The sequence below is a fragment of the Gracilinanus agilis genome, chromosome 3, assembly GCF_016433145.1.
Source record: "Gracilinanus agilis isolate LMUSP501 chromosome 3, AgileGrace, whole genome shotgun sequence".
Classification (NCBI taxonomy): domain Eukaryota; kingdom Metazoa; phylum Chordata; class Mammalia; order Didelphimorphia; family Didelphidae; genus Gracilinanus; species Gracilinanus agilis.
In genome coordinates, this window is record NC_058132.1 from 277,324,187 (window position 1) to 277,340,017 (window position 15,831).

The 15,831-nt window shown below is 35.9% G+C and overlaps 1 protein-coding gene across 1 annotated transcript in view; it reads left to right on the forward strand.

The window, feature by feature from the left end:
• The window catches only part of NMI (N-myc and STAT interactor), a 63,014-nt gene that overhangs the window by 38,338 nt on the left and 8,845 nt on the right, over window positions 1–15,831 (forward strand). Inside the window, exons 3-7 of the mRNA XM_044669126.1 lie at window positions 7,013–7,146; window positions 7,657–7,746; window positions 11,032–11,194; window positions 14,692–14,798; window positions 15,334–15,338. Of these exons, the coding sequence (XP_044525061.1) occupies window positions 7,013–7,146; window positions 7,657–7,746; window positions 11,032–11,194; window positions 14,692–14,798; window positions 15,334–15,338 (499 nt within the window). The remainder of the gene's footprint in view (window positions 1–7,012; window positions 7,147–7,656; window positions 7,747–11,031; window positions 11,195–14,691; window positions 14,799–15,333; window positions 15,339–15,831) is intronic.

Consider the following 15,831-nt stretch of genomic DNA (forward strand, 5'->3'; position numbering starts at 1 on the left):
CCAATTTTGCCACATCCCCTCCAACATTCATTACTCTCCCCTTCTTTCATTTTAGCCAATCTGCTAGGTGTGAGGTGGTACCTCAGAGTTGTTTTGATTTGCATTTCTCTAATTATTAGAGATTTGGAACACTTTCTCATGTGCTTATTGATACTTTTGATTTCTTTAAGGGGTTTTTTTTTTACAAATGAAGAAACTGAGGTTCATAGAGGAAAATGACATGCAAAATTACATGGTAATAGGAACACAGTTTTGTGGGGAAGTATTTTTTAAAGTTATTTTTTATTTCCAAATTAACAAATGTCTAATAGAATGAGCATTTGCATTATATATAATAGAACAGAAAAAAGGATTTTACATGAAATACTTTATTATGTACAGTTTGCTTATACCTTTTAAGTATATATATATATGTTTAATTTGTAGTTTTCAAAGCTGTCCTATACATTCTCTGTATTTCTTTCTGATCTTCCTTCTATTTTTTCTCCCTTAAAAAATACTTAAATGGGGGGCAGCTGGGTAGGTAGCTCAGTGGAGTGAGAGTCAGGCCTAGAGACAAGAGGTCCTAGGTTCAAACCCGGCCTCAGCCACTTCCCAGCTGTGTGACCCTGGGCAAGTCACTTGACCCCCATTGCCCACCCTTACCAATCTTCCACCTATGAGACAATACACTGAAGTACAAGGGTTAAAAAAAAAATACTTAAATGATCTTTGTTGATTTGTGTGTGATACCACCCCATCCCTATTCCTATTATTATTCCTTCCTCACCTCCATTTTCCACTACTGAGAAGAAAAAAAGGAAAAAAATCAAAGCAAAAGTAACAAATAAATATAGTCAAGAAAGCAAATTCCCAATTAACCAAGGGCAAAAAAGTGGGGTTTATCTCAGCATCTTGAATCTGTCTTCTCTGTGGAGCAAAGTAGCAAGTTTCATCTTTAGTTTCTGGAATTTTTGTTGGCCCATTGCCATTGATCAGTTCTCAAGTCTTTCAAAGTTGTTTTTATAAAGTTATTGGTATACACTGTTCTCTTGGTTCTTACCTTCTACATCAGTTCAGAGAAATTTTTGTAAGTTTCTCTGAAATCTCTTTCATCATTTCTTATGACACAATATTATTCCATTACATTAATATACCTACATAAGAATAATCTTCCCCACTGCCATTTTCATAATGTCAATCCTAAATTTAAAAAACCTACAATGGATCTCCCTTGCCTACAGAAAAAAACTCTACCCTTGGTTTTAGAAGCTCTATGTCCTGCCTATTCACTCCTACCTCCTGTTACCCTCTAAGAAAGAGCCTCTTCCACCCTGATTGGCCTTCTTATGATTGCACCATCTTGCCTCTAGCTTCATAATGTGTATTGCAAGTATTAGTTATTATAGGACCATAGTTTGAGAAGTAGAAGAGGTGTTAGAGATTATCTTGTCCCAAACCCTCATTTTATAGATTAGGAAGTTGGGGTACACAGGTTACTCAAGGTTACAAAGGTTGTAAGTAGCAGAGCCAGGATTAAATTGAGGCTCCATGACTCATTGATCAGTTTATAATATTTATTAAGCACCTTCTATGTGCCAGGCACTGTGTTAGATATAGCACAAGTACAAAGAATCCTGCTCACAATGAACAAGACAAGTTTAAATGTAAAAATATGCAGTATAAATATAAGTGTAGACAAAGTAGTTAAAGGCAACAGGGTTTTGGAGGACCTAGCATTAGCACTTGTTGGAGGGTGGGAGAAGGATCACGAAAAGCTGCATGTAAAACATAATACTTGAGCTGCTACTTGAAGGAGAGGGACTCCAAGATGAGTTAAGGAGGGAATGCATTCCAGGTGTGATAATGAGATTAAATCTAAAGATTGTGATTGTGATAATGAGATCAAATCTACCCTGCCCATCTTTAGATTTAATCTCATCACACTGTTACGGTGGATAGTGGGTCAACATGAACTTTGCCTTGGAGGCTCTTAAGTAGAAACTTATTACTATAGTCATAGATGTTAGAGCTAGAATGGACCATATCAATCATCTAGACCTGGAATTAACCTTTTTTTGTCATGTACCCTTTTTGACAGTCTGGTAAAGCCTATGGACGTCTTCTTAGAATAATGTCTTTAAATCCTTTAAAAAAATAGAACATTACCAAGAAAATCAATTATATTGAAAAAGTTATAAAAATATTAAAAAAAAAAAACAAGTTCATTGATGTCAGGTTAACTCCTAATCTATTAATTCTTTTGTTCAGTCATACTGTTATAGGGGTGCAAAAGGTGGACCCCTGGGTTTGGGAAGAAAACCTTTCTCAAGAATGAGAGGATTCCAAGCTTAGTTTAAAAGTAAAAAGAAAGATTTATTAGTAAAATAGGATCAATGGCCAGTAAGACTGCATGAGTGGAACAACCCAGGGGGTGTTGCCCTCCAGACATGGCATGGCAGCAGGAGTGGAGCAACTGTTGGGGGTTGTTCCCCGGATACCCCAGTTCTGGGACTTTTATATTCTTTCCAGTAGTATGTCCATGACTTCTTGCACTCAGGCATTAGGTGGGTGGGGAGGGTCTGTCTGGGGTCCTCTGGGCTTAGGCTATCAAGGTGTGGCCTGGAGGTGTATCTCTTTTGTCTATTTCCACCTAAAGGACTTCACAGGATTATGGTCTTTGCCTTGGGAGTCACTAGGACAGGAAACAGAAAGGGAATTTCCCTGTTCATAGCCTGCCTGGGTTAAGGGGTACAGGATCCCTGCCATCTCTGCACAATGCCCATGTCAATATTAAACTCTTCATGTTCTCACTTAGGGTTTTCTTGGCAAAGACACTGGAGTAGTTTTCATTTCCTTCTCTAGCTCATTTTACAAATGAAGAAATTGAGGCAAACAGGGATAAATGACTTGCTCTGAATCACATCACTAATAATAGTGTCTGAGGTCAGATTTGAAATCAGCTGGATGAATCTTCCTGACTCCAGACCTGGCACTCCATCTATTGTACCACTCTAGCTGCCCATCCATTCTATAAATGAGGGAATGGAGGTCCAGGAACATTGTGATACTGTTGCCCAAGTAATCTTCCTAGTTTACTTTAAATATTGTTTGACAAGAAATTCTTTCAGTGGCTCCTTGTTGCCTACCTAGTAAGCATTTAAGGCATTTCTCATGTTTCCTACTTCCCCTCACCCTTGTCCTCGATATGTACTCCCTAACTTTTTGCACTCTTGTTTTCAACTTCCCTACTTCCTCTTTAACTATTGAATTATTGCCCATGATAGGGTGCCCTACAGAAGTGTCATTAAGCCCTCCTAGCTGACCCCTAGCTGCAAATTTTCACTCCTTCATATTTCTCATGGTACTTTGCTAAACTTCTCCTTTGGAACATGGTTATTTGCCAGCATGTTTATTCAACTGAAAGCTCCTTGTTACCGGGACTAGGATTATACTGTACACTTTTGTATCTCCAGCCCCTACCACAGTGTTTAATAGATACATAATGGGTATTTATCCTCATAAGTAAATATGAGCTAGCATGTATATCACTTTAAAGTTTGCAACGTATTTCATTCCTGGGAGGCTATTATTATCCCTATTTCTCAAATGAGGAAATTGAGGCAGATGAGATTAAGTGACTTGATTTGAGATCAGATCAGGGCATCTTTTCCCTAGATTCAGTTCCCTATGGACTGTATCACCTAACTTTAAGGTTCACAAAGTATATATTTTCCCAAGATAATCCTTTATGGTAAATTGTGAAAGTTTTATACTCATTTTATAGGTAAGAAAACTGAGGCTTTGAAGGTGAAGTGATAAGACTAAGGAATTTAGAAGTGTTAACTTAGAAAAAACACAGAACTATTAAATAGTCATAAAAGCCACTCTTTAATTAAGGAAAAAGGGGAAAAGGGCTGATTAGGCCTCCACTCAGAGCTGCACGCCAAGTGCCTTATGCAGAGTCTGAGGTTTGAACTCTGCTTGCTCTGGTCCCTGACCCACTGGGAGTGCCACCTCGCTAGATGATGACTCCTTCCAGTTTGGAGCTGACCAGCTAGACTGCTCTATTGGCTGAGCTATCTAAGGGGCTACCTACTTACAATGGATACTAAAGGATGGTTCCTGCCCAGGTATGTCTTCCTGGGAAAGTCTCTGATACCATGGGGAAGACTACCTAAGACAAAAGGATATTTAGCATTTACCCTAGGGTTCATTATTCAATCTGCAGTTGCTAGCTGGAGATTCCCTTCTGGGTGGATTCTCATGGGAACAGGGGACAGATACAGGCTTTGGGGGTCTCCAACTCATAAGCTAAAAAAAACTTGGGGTTCATCAGAACTCACTAGGCCACAAGTTTGGGGTCTCTAGATTCCACGTCGACAGAAGGTATATTAGAGATCATATATTTCAACCTTCTCATTTTATGTTTCAAGAGATTTTTATTTACTTATTTTTTACAAGCATTTATTATCTCTTCCAACTGTTCTCTGTAATTGAATAGTTAAAAAAAAAGGTGGTGTGAACTCCTTATAACAATTATATATAGAAAAGTAGAAACACATTTCTCCATTGCCCATGCCTCAAAATTGTGTGTCTCATTTTGATTTTTAAGTCTTTCTTTTCTCTTGCAGCAGGTATCAATCCTTTCATTTTAAAAGAGCAGAAACAGGTTCAGACAGGTCTCATTTCTTAAGGACCCATAGGTATTCAATAGAAGAACTAGTTTTAAAATCTAAATTTTCTTTTTTAAATCCAGAACCATTTCCTCTATACTCCTTACCTCTTCAACTGAATTAGGCAAACACAACTTTAACAAAGCCAAGATTAGAAACCAGATCTCCAATATCCACTATATATTTGTTATATGCCTCAACAGAGAGAGTTTTAGGTAGTTCCTGTTGGAAATTTACAACCTTATTAAGGTGTTGGCATGTGCAATATTAAGACATTCCTCAAATGCAGATTAGGGATAATCTTGTGCATTTAAAATAATCTTTTTGCATTTAAAAACAGGTTAGAAGAGGAGGGAATAACCTCAGGATCATATATTTAGAGCAGGAAGTATAGTTGTGCTCCCATATCTGCTGATTCAGTATCCACTAATTCAGTAAAAAAAATTGGAAAATTCCAGAAAGTAGAAAAAAACTTTATAAATTTCAAACTGCCTGGCAAGTGAATACAGTCTGCCAGGCCAGTACATGATTCATCAATTCGGGTCCCTATATCCAAGCTCCCCTGAGAAACTTTCCTTCAGGCTGCCTCTACCTGATTTTTTCATTGTAGTGTAATCTCAATGCCTTTGTTTAAGAAAGTCCTCATTTGCTTTTCTAATGGTCCCTTTTTAGAAGAGGAGCAGTGCTTTTGCTGACCTTGTGCTCAGGTACCTGCTGATTCCATAATCTGCTGATTCAATTACCCTTGGTTAACAGCAGGTATTCACTTATAGCCAGTTTCAGCCATCCATAGTGGGTCTTAGACGCTATCCCCACTGATCAGAAGGCACTACCAGAACAGATGAAGATACTGGGGACCAGAGAAGTAAAGTAATTTACCCAGTGTCACATGGGTGATTGGACAACGTAAAGGTTAGATAATTTTATTCAGCAGTTATTGATTATGCACTGGAGGAGGTACTTTATTCTCAGAGTACTCATAAAGGGAAAGACATGCACTAATTGATCAAGGAGGAAATTAAATTTTTATTTATTCATCCATTCAACAAGCATTTAGCAATCCCCAATTATTTAAGGGATAGGCTAGATGTGATTTCAGTGGGTAGAGCATTGGGCTTTATAATCAGGAATACTTCTTTCTGGGTTCAATCTGGCCTCACTCTTTATTAGCTATGTGTCTTTGGGCAAGTCACTTAAACCTGTTTGACTGAGTTCCTTAACCGTAAAATGAGCTGGAGAAGGAAACTTAAAGCCACCATAATATCTTTGCCAAGAAAACCCTATGTGGTCATGAAAAGTCAGATATGACTGAAACAACTGTGAGATGCTGTGACAACTGCTAAGAATTCAGATGGAATAAAAGATCTTACATTCAAGAAGGGTGAGTAACAACAGTTAAACAGGCAAATAAATACAGTAAAATTTGAGGAAGAAAAAGACCAATAACAAGTAGGAGGATTGGGGAAACCTCAGGAAGGAAGTGATCCCTGAGGTGAACTTTGAAGGCATTGGGGACAGTTTGAGGAGTCATGGAAAGGTCCAGGATAGAATGTTGAATTCAGGGGAATAGCAAGTATGCTAGTTTGGCTGGAATAAAGAATATGTAAAAAAAGAGAAATGTTAAGTATGTCTGGAAAGGTAGGCTAGAGCCATAATGTGAAGGGCTTTATATTCCAAGCCATAACTAGGTGACATAGTTGGTAGAGAGTCAAGACTTTGGAATTAGGAAGACCCAAGTTTGATTTTTTTCAAACTTATGAATGGATGTTAAAATTGGAATCTCAAGTGATTTTGCTCCAGGACATCAAGTATGTCCCAGAGAGTTCAATGAATGCTAGATGCCATATTTACTTTTTCTTTGCTGCCAGAATTTTATTGTGTTAGCAAAAGAATTCAAAACATTGGGACTAAATATCATTTTAATCCTGTAAATAATTTGAGGAATTTGTTTTGCTTGTGATTCTAGAAGAAGGAAAGGTATGGCTGATAAGGAAAAAACAGAGGAATATAGAAAATTTAGGAAGGAAGCATTATCTCCTTTTTTTTTTTTTTTTTTTTTAACCCTTAACTTCTGTGTATTGGCTCCTTGGTTGAAGAGTGGTAAGAGTGGGCAATGGGGGTCAAGCGACTTGCCCAGGGTCACACAGCTGGGAAGTATTTGAGGCCGGATTTGAACCTAGGACCTCTGGTCTCTAGGCCTGACTCAATCCACTGAACTACCCAGCCGCCCCGCCCCCCCATTATCTTCTTAAAACTATATTTGTCTTCATAAATGGTGACAAATGTGATTTCATTTTCCTCTGCATTACACTTAAATATTCCTAAACTTCAGTCATTGTGAATGAATTATTTTCTAGAGGAAAAAATGGCAACGGTTCAAAAAGAAGACTTACAACTGCTTCTTGAGATGTATCTTGAAGATAAAAACAACAAGCAAATTGAAGAGAAATTGAAACAATTAATAGAAGACCCAGAAAGTGATATAGAAAAGGTACAAGTATTAATTTAGAAAACAAATATTATTTAATTTTGCTACAGTTCCAGTTTTGCATCTGTTTTCTGATAATCTATCCTTTTAGAAATATGATCATTTGTAGTATATGGTTCATTTAAGAAAACTTTCAAAATGTTTTCTAAAGCATACATCAATCAAGTAAATTTCATCCAATGTTTATTAAGCAGATTTAATGTAAAGAGAGAATGAAAGTTATGAAGGTGATAGGGAGAGGGGGAGATACAAAAATTAAGTAGCAGGTTCTTTGTCCTCATGAAGCTTATAATCTTAAGGAGAAGAATCTGAAACATACACAAATTGTTGTAAGGCAAAATAGAACATGATGAATCAATGAGAAACACACAATTCCATGTAAGGCTCAAGGGAAGAAAGAGAATTTCTGACAGCAAATTCTCCAGATGGGAATTATGTTAGATACTGGAGGATGGTAAGCATTTTGCTTAATATGAATAATTAATCCCATTTGTTCTTTCCAACATTTTTCAGAGCATTGATGAAATGGCAAAAGCAAATACTGAACTAAAGATTGAAATTAAAAAAGCTGAAAGGGAATTGGAACAACCTTCATCTTACCTGGTAACTTTGTATTTAAGAGTTTTATGATTTTTTTCAGTTAACATCTCTTCCAGCTGCCAGGAAAATTCTTTCAGATTTATTATATAAAAATCTTTAAAATATCCTAATTGTTGTTTAAAGTCTCATTTCAGTGTGTCCTAAATGATTTTTGGTTAAGTATTAGAATTTCATGATAGTTGATTTTTTTTTATCCAGTCTGATGAAATGATTTCATTCATTTATTAGATGAAGCTTAAATTTAGTTTCATTAAAAAAAACATTGAGTATATGTTTAACTAGACTGAAACGTGGATGTAATTTTAACTTTTAATATTTAAGTTTTCTCAGGAGGACCCTATACTAACAAGGGAAAAAAACCTTTATTTAAAAAATTAGTTTAATTATTGGAATTGTTTCATTTCTGTTTTCTGTGTTTTGAGAAGTATGGGTTATTATACTGAGAGAAATTTAGAATGGGAAATTACCCTTCTGAGTGAATGTAAAGCACTTCTTTTAGTGAACTCACTTAGAGAAGTATTTTTTCTTTTTTTTTTTTAAGCTTTCTTTTCTTCATTCTGAACTCAGAAATACCCAATAAAGTGCAGTTTGAGGTACACATTACACAAGAAGTAGAGGATTGTACATGAAACTGTGCCTTTTAACATATAGTTTGTTTTTCTTTTTAAGTAAATTCAGTATATGACTTTCAAAGCTATCCTGCTCAACATGTAACTTTTACTTTTAAAGCGTGTTTTTTTAAGTTGTTAAAGCTTTTTTGCTTGTTAGTTTCTGATTTTTTTTTCTGTAAAAGAAAAAGTTTTAATAATCCTTTTTTCCTTTTCTCTTTTTTTAAAAACAACCCTGTAGGTTTAATAATTTCCCCCAAATTTCCTACTAGAGGAAGAAAAAAGGAAAAGAAAAGCCCTTGTAATAAATAATGCATGTTTGAGCAAAACAAATTGTCAAAATTGTACCTATTCAAATGTCTAGCACCTCCCTTCCAGGAGGTGGGTTGCATGCTTCCTCACTGGTCTTCTGAAATTATGGTTGATCTTTTAATTTGCTCCTGATTAATTAATTAATTAATGGTCTTAGGTTTCAAAGTTGTTTTTCTTTTCTTTACATTGTTATTATTGTAGAAATTATTTTCTGGGAAACAAGGGATCTTACAGTAGCGTAGAGCCATGAAGGAATCAAATTCAGTTGTCCTACTTTACAGATGAGAGATTACATAATATGCCCATGGTCAAAGAGCTAGTTACTGGCAAATCTTGAAATTCTAGGACTTGGTCTCCCTGACTTGTAGTACAGCTCTCTTCCTATGATTCCAAAGCTTCAGAAATTTCCATGCTATTCATTCATTTATTTTTTCATTCATTCATTTATTCATTCATCCATCCAAGGATAATACAGACCTTAAAGGCCATTTCATTTTATAGGAAAGAAGCTGAGACCCAAATAGATTAAATAATTTCTTTTAAGTCACGCAGAAAGTTAAATTGCAGAACCAAGAATGGAACCCATATTCCATCACATTTTCTTCTGACCCACAATACCTCCCCTTCTGAAACCCTTTGCTTCTTCTGAAGGACTTGAGGCTGTTTTTGCAATTAGTCCCATTCAACATAAAAGACTCTGGGCCTGACATTCTTTCACTCTGAAGTACACTTTGTGTTTCACCAAGTATCAGATGTGCTATTCTCCCTCCCTCAAGGACCAAGTGTCTATTGGGAAATATCAGCTAGTCAGTTAGTTCAAATCACTTTTTGATGTGGCTATTGGTTAGTCTCCAAGGCCCTCCTATCCTAGGCTAAGAACCACTGTGATGACTCCATATTAGGTCTATTCCTGGCATGGTCAACCATCCCTTGGACAGTGGGGAAAACTGGACCTCATTTTGTTCTGGGCAGCTAGATGAATACATAAATCAATAACTTTTTGTATTACTAATTAACAGGATGTAATACATTTAGGAAAGAGAAGCAATGTGTAACACATCATTTATTATCCCAAACAAGAGATACTCAGGCTTCAATGCCAAATAATCTTGCTCTAGACCAGTGGTTCCCAAACTTTTTTGGCCTACCGCCCCCTTTCCAGAAAAAATATTACTTAGCCCCATGGAAATTAATTTTTAAAAAATTTTAATAGCAATTAATAGGAAAGATAAATGCACCTGTGGCCATCACTGGCCCCCCCCCTTCTTCCCCCCCACCCCCCCGATCGCTGCAGCACCCACCAGGGGGTGGTGGCACCCACTTTGGGAATCACTGCTCAAGACTCAATGTGTGATTTAGCTTTCCTGAGATGGCCTTGGACAGAAGATCTTCAGGGGGAGATAAGAATAGGGTAAGTGGTTCGTAGTGGCCTGGTCTCTATGACAGTGAGGGCAGCAGCTGGTGGAAGCTGGTTCTTGAGACACAGGAACTAAACTAAAAGCAGAGTTCAAGGCATGAGAATTGCATGGACAAAAGATATGGAGTGAATGACTCCTGCTTTTCACTATGATACTAAAAAATATTATACAGGTAGTATTATGCATGCTCAACACACTTTTAAGTTTAATCTACATTATTACTATTTTCCCTATCACTTTCTTAAGTTTAGGCAATTCCTAAAACAACAAATCAAACCTTGGTTTGTAGCATTTCCAAAGTGTAAATGGGCATCTAGGTGGCGCAGGGACTAAAGTGCCAGGCATCGTCAGGAAGGATCATTTTCCTGAGTTCATATCTGATCAGATACTTAATAGCTGTTCCACTCTGGACAAGTCACTTAATCCTTTATGCCTCAGTTTCTTCATCTGTAAAATGAGCTGAAGAAGGAAATAGCAAATCCCTTCAGTGTATTTGCCAAGAAAACCCCAAAATGGATCATGAAGTATCAGACACGACTGAACAACAGAGGTGTAAATGCTCACACTGAAAATTTAATAGTTGTCTCTCTTGAGCCTGCATTAACTGGCTCTAGCACATCTCTTACAATAGAGGGAGAATGAATTAGATAGTCTAATAACTAAATGACCTGTGGGTTAGTGGAAAGAGAGCTAGGCTTATCTGGAAACTAAACTTTAAATCTTGATTCTGACACCTTAGCTTTATGACCCTGGAAAAATTACTTAAACACTAAGTAGTATCTGGAAACTCTTTGGAGCTATAAGTTACTGATTAATTGCTTAGCTTCAACAATGGAAAGTATTTCCATATTTGAAGCTTTTGATGATTTTTTTGAAAATCACTATTAGAACTGGAAAGATCTTTCAATTACCTTGTGTTAGCCTTAGTAAAATATTTTTGTTTAAATTAGGTTAAAAGGAATATTCCTACAGAGGAAATGAAGTTCACATCGGTGGAGAGCCCTGAGGATGACGATCAGTATTTAAATATCTCCTGTTCATTTCAAGTAACTACACAACTTGAATATGAACTGAAGAGAGGGCAAGCTCTTATCACCTTTGAAGATGAATATGGTATCATTAATATTTTAAAAGAAAGCATGAAAGTCAGTCAGTCAGTTAACATGCATTTATTAAGCAGTATGTGCCAGCTGGGCAAAAATACAGTCCCAGCATTCGAGGTGTATAAATTCTAATGGAGTAATCAATATGAAAAAAATTATGCACATACAGGATGTTTGTAGAGTAGATGGAGGGTAACTTCCAAGGGAAGGTGCTGGAGGGGGGAGAAAGCCCTCCATTGGAAGGTGGGGTTTGAAAAATAAAAGCATGCCAGTAAATCCCACACATGTATAGTCAAGACATAAACTATTGTAGTTCCCTTAGCCCAGCCCTGCATCCTTCCTAGAAGAAGACACTGATAATGTTGATCAAGGCAGTGGTAGCTATAAGAGTAGAGGATGAAATATGTAGTGTTAATGTAACATACATGTACTTTTAGATGGAATGTAGCAGTAGCTGGGAGAGGAGAATAGAGAACAGAGAAGACCTATTCAAGTCAAGCAGGTTGTATAGTAGAGCACTGGATTGGAGTCACAAAGATTTGAATTCAAATTCTATCTGAGAACCCTACAAGCAGGGTGACCCTGAATAGATCATTTATCTCAATCTGCCTCAGTTTCCTTATCTGTAAAGTGGGGATGATTATAGCTTCTATCTAACAGAGTTGTTATGAAGATCAAATGAGATAATATAGTAAAAGCAATTTGAAAACTTTAAAACTAATATAAATGCTATTAATAATAATCATAACTGTTATTTTTGGCCATTAGAGAATTTCTGAGCTGAAAAGCTTAGGGGTTGACTGGGATTAGAGTCAGGTGCTTAATCAACCACCAGCAATGGCCACTCTACTTCACTGACCCCACCCTAAAGTTCCACTCCTCTGGGACTATTTTAAGTTCAAACACAACCAAACAGGATTTGGCTCTGGATAATCAGTAGTCACATAAATTGAAGAAAAAGAGTCCCTACCCAGCTGCAATAAAATACCAGATGTTTTAAGAGAGCATGTATTACAAGAATCTGACTTCACTACATTTTCACTTTTGTTGTCTTCCCCAGAGAAAAACAAATTGGGAATCCAAGTTATATTGACCAGAACATTGAGATTTAGGTGTTTGTTGCCTCTCATATTACTTTCCCTCCCATGAAGCTGTAACCGGGATAGCTAGTTGTTAGACTGCTTTACAGTCTCCCTCTATGAGTTATGTTCCAAGGAGTTAATTTGATTCCTTGAATTCTAAATAAAAACATGGCCCCTAGACTTAAAACATGAATTAATAGTATGTAAAGCTGGGCATTCTTTAAGATTCAGGCATCTATATAGCTTTTTGATGCTAATTCATCAATACAAAGGATTAGTTTTGATAAGTTTGTTGAATTAATAATCATTCATTTTTAATAAATTCATTAATTTAAAATTCCTATTCATTTGAAAACAGCCAAATGCTAGCTTTATTATTCAGATAATTAATTTTCTTTAGAAGCAGCAGGATGGAGCAGTGGATAGAGCCTAGTACCTGGGAATTTAGCCCCAGTCTCTGGCACTTCTTCAATGTGTGCTTGGGCAAGTCACTTAACTAAACTGGGGTTAATAATATTGCCTACCTCATAGAGTTCTTGTGAGAATCAAGTGAGAGAATATTTGTAATGCACTTAACACATTGCCTAGTATATAGAAGGCATTTAATAATTGCTGATTCCCTTTCCTTTCTCCCCTCAAACTGATTTGAAGAAAAAATTGAGGATAGGTAAGTTCTAAGGAGATGGGAAGTATGTCCCTAATTTAACTGTGTTTAAAAATATAGTTAAATTAAACTAAGCATAGTTGTAGCTACCACCTAAGTACACGCTATGAGACTTAGTGGGGATGGGGACAGATGTCCAGAATTTCTCTCTAGAAACACCATTGATTCTGTAGTAGAGAAGTAATCACACCCATAAGAAGTCTTGCTTTCAAGCTCAATGTCAGATACTTTGTTATCTTTTATTCACATTTACTCCTAATGGTGCTTACAGGCCAGTTAGAGGCATTTTAAAACAAAAGACTTAATTGCATCCTTCAACCTAGAGTGCATCTTGTGAATTATACTTAAAATAATAAATGTAATAATTTAAAAGAATCATAAGTGTTATTAAGCATAAAAATGTCCTCAGATCTCTCAAGTAGAAAGAATTTCTACATTTTGCTCAGCTAGTGGAAATAATGTTGTATTGTTGGAAACAATGAAGAGCGTGTGATAGCTTAGTAATGAACAGATGGGTTTTTGAAGTTCTTCCAAACTTGTTAATTAAAAAAAACCCACATAAATAAGTAGTTTTGAACTTGATGAGAATTTTCTAAATGTAATCCTAAAAATATCTTAAAGGGAAATACATCCTAATCTAGTGTTAGAGTTTTTTAACTTGGGAAATTTTGGTTTCATTAGAGAGAAAATAAATTATTAACAATCATATGAAAACCAAATCACTAATAACAAGAGAAATGGAAAAGAAAACAGTTGAAGCTTTACTTCCAACACAGCAAATTAGCAAAGATGACAAAAAGATGGGAATAGTCATTTTGGAGTTAAGTATAGACAGACAAGTACACTAATACATAATTACTGAATCAGTATATGCAATCTGGAAAGCAATTGAAATTCATTAAAAGGACTAAAATGTCTATACTCATTGGCCAAGAAAGTTCAAGGCTACTGAGTAATTGACTAAAAAAAGGCTCTCTATATAAATCAGCCTTTATTGTAATAACAAAGAACTGGAAATGAGGGAAAATTAGGTGATGTTAAAACAAAAGATAATAAAAACTTAAAAAAAACCAAAAAACCGGGGCAGCTGGTATAGCTCAGTGGATTGAGAGCCAGGCCTAGAGACAGTAGGTCCTAGGTTCAAATCCGGCCTCAGACACTTCCCAGCTGTGTGACCCTGGGCAAGTCACTTGACCCCCATTGCCCACCCTTACCACTCTTCCACCAAGGAGCCAATGCACAGAAGTTAAGGGTTTAAAAAAAAAAAAAAGAATGGATGGACAGCCATCATAAAACAGCCAGAAAAACCAAACAAACAAAAATTTAAAAAACACAGAAGTTAAGGGTTAAAACAAAACAAAAATAAGAATAAAAACTGTATAACCCAGTAGAATTGCTTGTAATCTTCAGGAGGGAAGAGGGATGGGAAAAATCATGAATCATGTAACTGGTAAAATATTCTAAATAAATGAAAATTAAAATCTTTGAAACAAAACTAAAAAATTATAAGATCTCAGGATGATACATTTAGAGTTGGAAGATTTTCAGAAGCCATCATATCCAACCTCCTCATTTTACAGGGGAGGAAAATGAGGTGAAAATAGGTAAATTGACTTGTTACACAGGTAAATAAGGGGCAGAGACAGGATTTGAACATGGGTCTTCTGACTCTAAATCCAAAGCTTTTGGAAATTTCTTATATTGAAACCATACTAAAACACTGAAATTGAGGAATTTAATGTTTTCCAAATTTCCTTTCAGTTGCCCAGAATGTGATAAAAAGAGGAAAACATTGTGTGACATTTGACAAAGAGGAGATGAAATTAATGGCCAAACCTGTTCCACTAAAAACAGGTTTGATTTTTCAGGTAAATGGATAATTACTGTTTCTAAGAAATCTGAATCCTAGGAATATTTTCTATCTTCCATGTGTATAAATTAAAATGCGAAAGTGGGAGGTTAAGTGGATGAATAGGCCCTGATCCATTAATTTCTAAGATTCTCTGAAATATGACCATTATTCATTTTATCAAGAAACTTCAATGACTCTTGAGTGTCTATAGGATAAAATACAAATCTTTCATTTGGACATTTAAGGTATTTCACAATATGAATCCAGCCTATACTTTCAGGCTAACACATTATTAAAAAACCTATGTAACAAATGCATGGCAGGCATCCCAATTCTTCTCTTTTTGGACTGACAATGACTTATTCACCCAATCCTCTACTCATCATGGCAAGTTAAGAGATTTTCCCAGAAAGGAGTAAGCACAAGGCTAACTCTTAGGGCTATAGAGTTAACTATGTTATAAGGAAACTATAGCTTGTAAGCCTCCATGAGGTTATTTCCCATTTAAGCTAATCAGCCAAGATGACACCATTAACTTTTTAAACCTTTAGGTTATGTAAAAACAAGATAGGGGGCAGCTGGGTGGCTCAGTGGATTGAGAGCCAGGCCTACAGATGGGAGGTCCTGGGTTCAAATCTGGCCTCAGACACTTCCTAGCTGTGTGACCCTGGGCAAGTCACTTAACCCCCATTGCCCACCCTTACCGCTCTTCTGTCTTTGAGCCAATACTTAGAATTAATTCTAAGGTGGAAGGTAAGGGTTTAAAAAAACAAACAAACAAAAGGTAATAATCTATTTTAAAAATGAAATTAAAAATATAAAAATAGAATTATATATACATTATATAATTATATAATGTAACTATGGAAATAAAACAAAATATATTATATAAATATATGTAACTATATCATAATTATACCGTATGTTATAATATATAATTATATAGTATAAATATAAGTATATCATAATTATATAACAAATAAAACAATGTGTAAGAAATAATAAATAAAAACCATTTTACAATAAAACATTCTCCCTTTTTTTTTTTT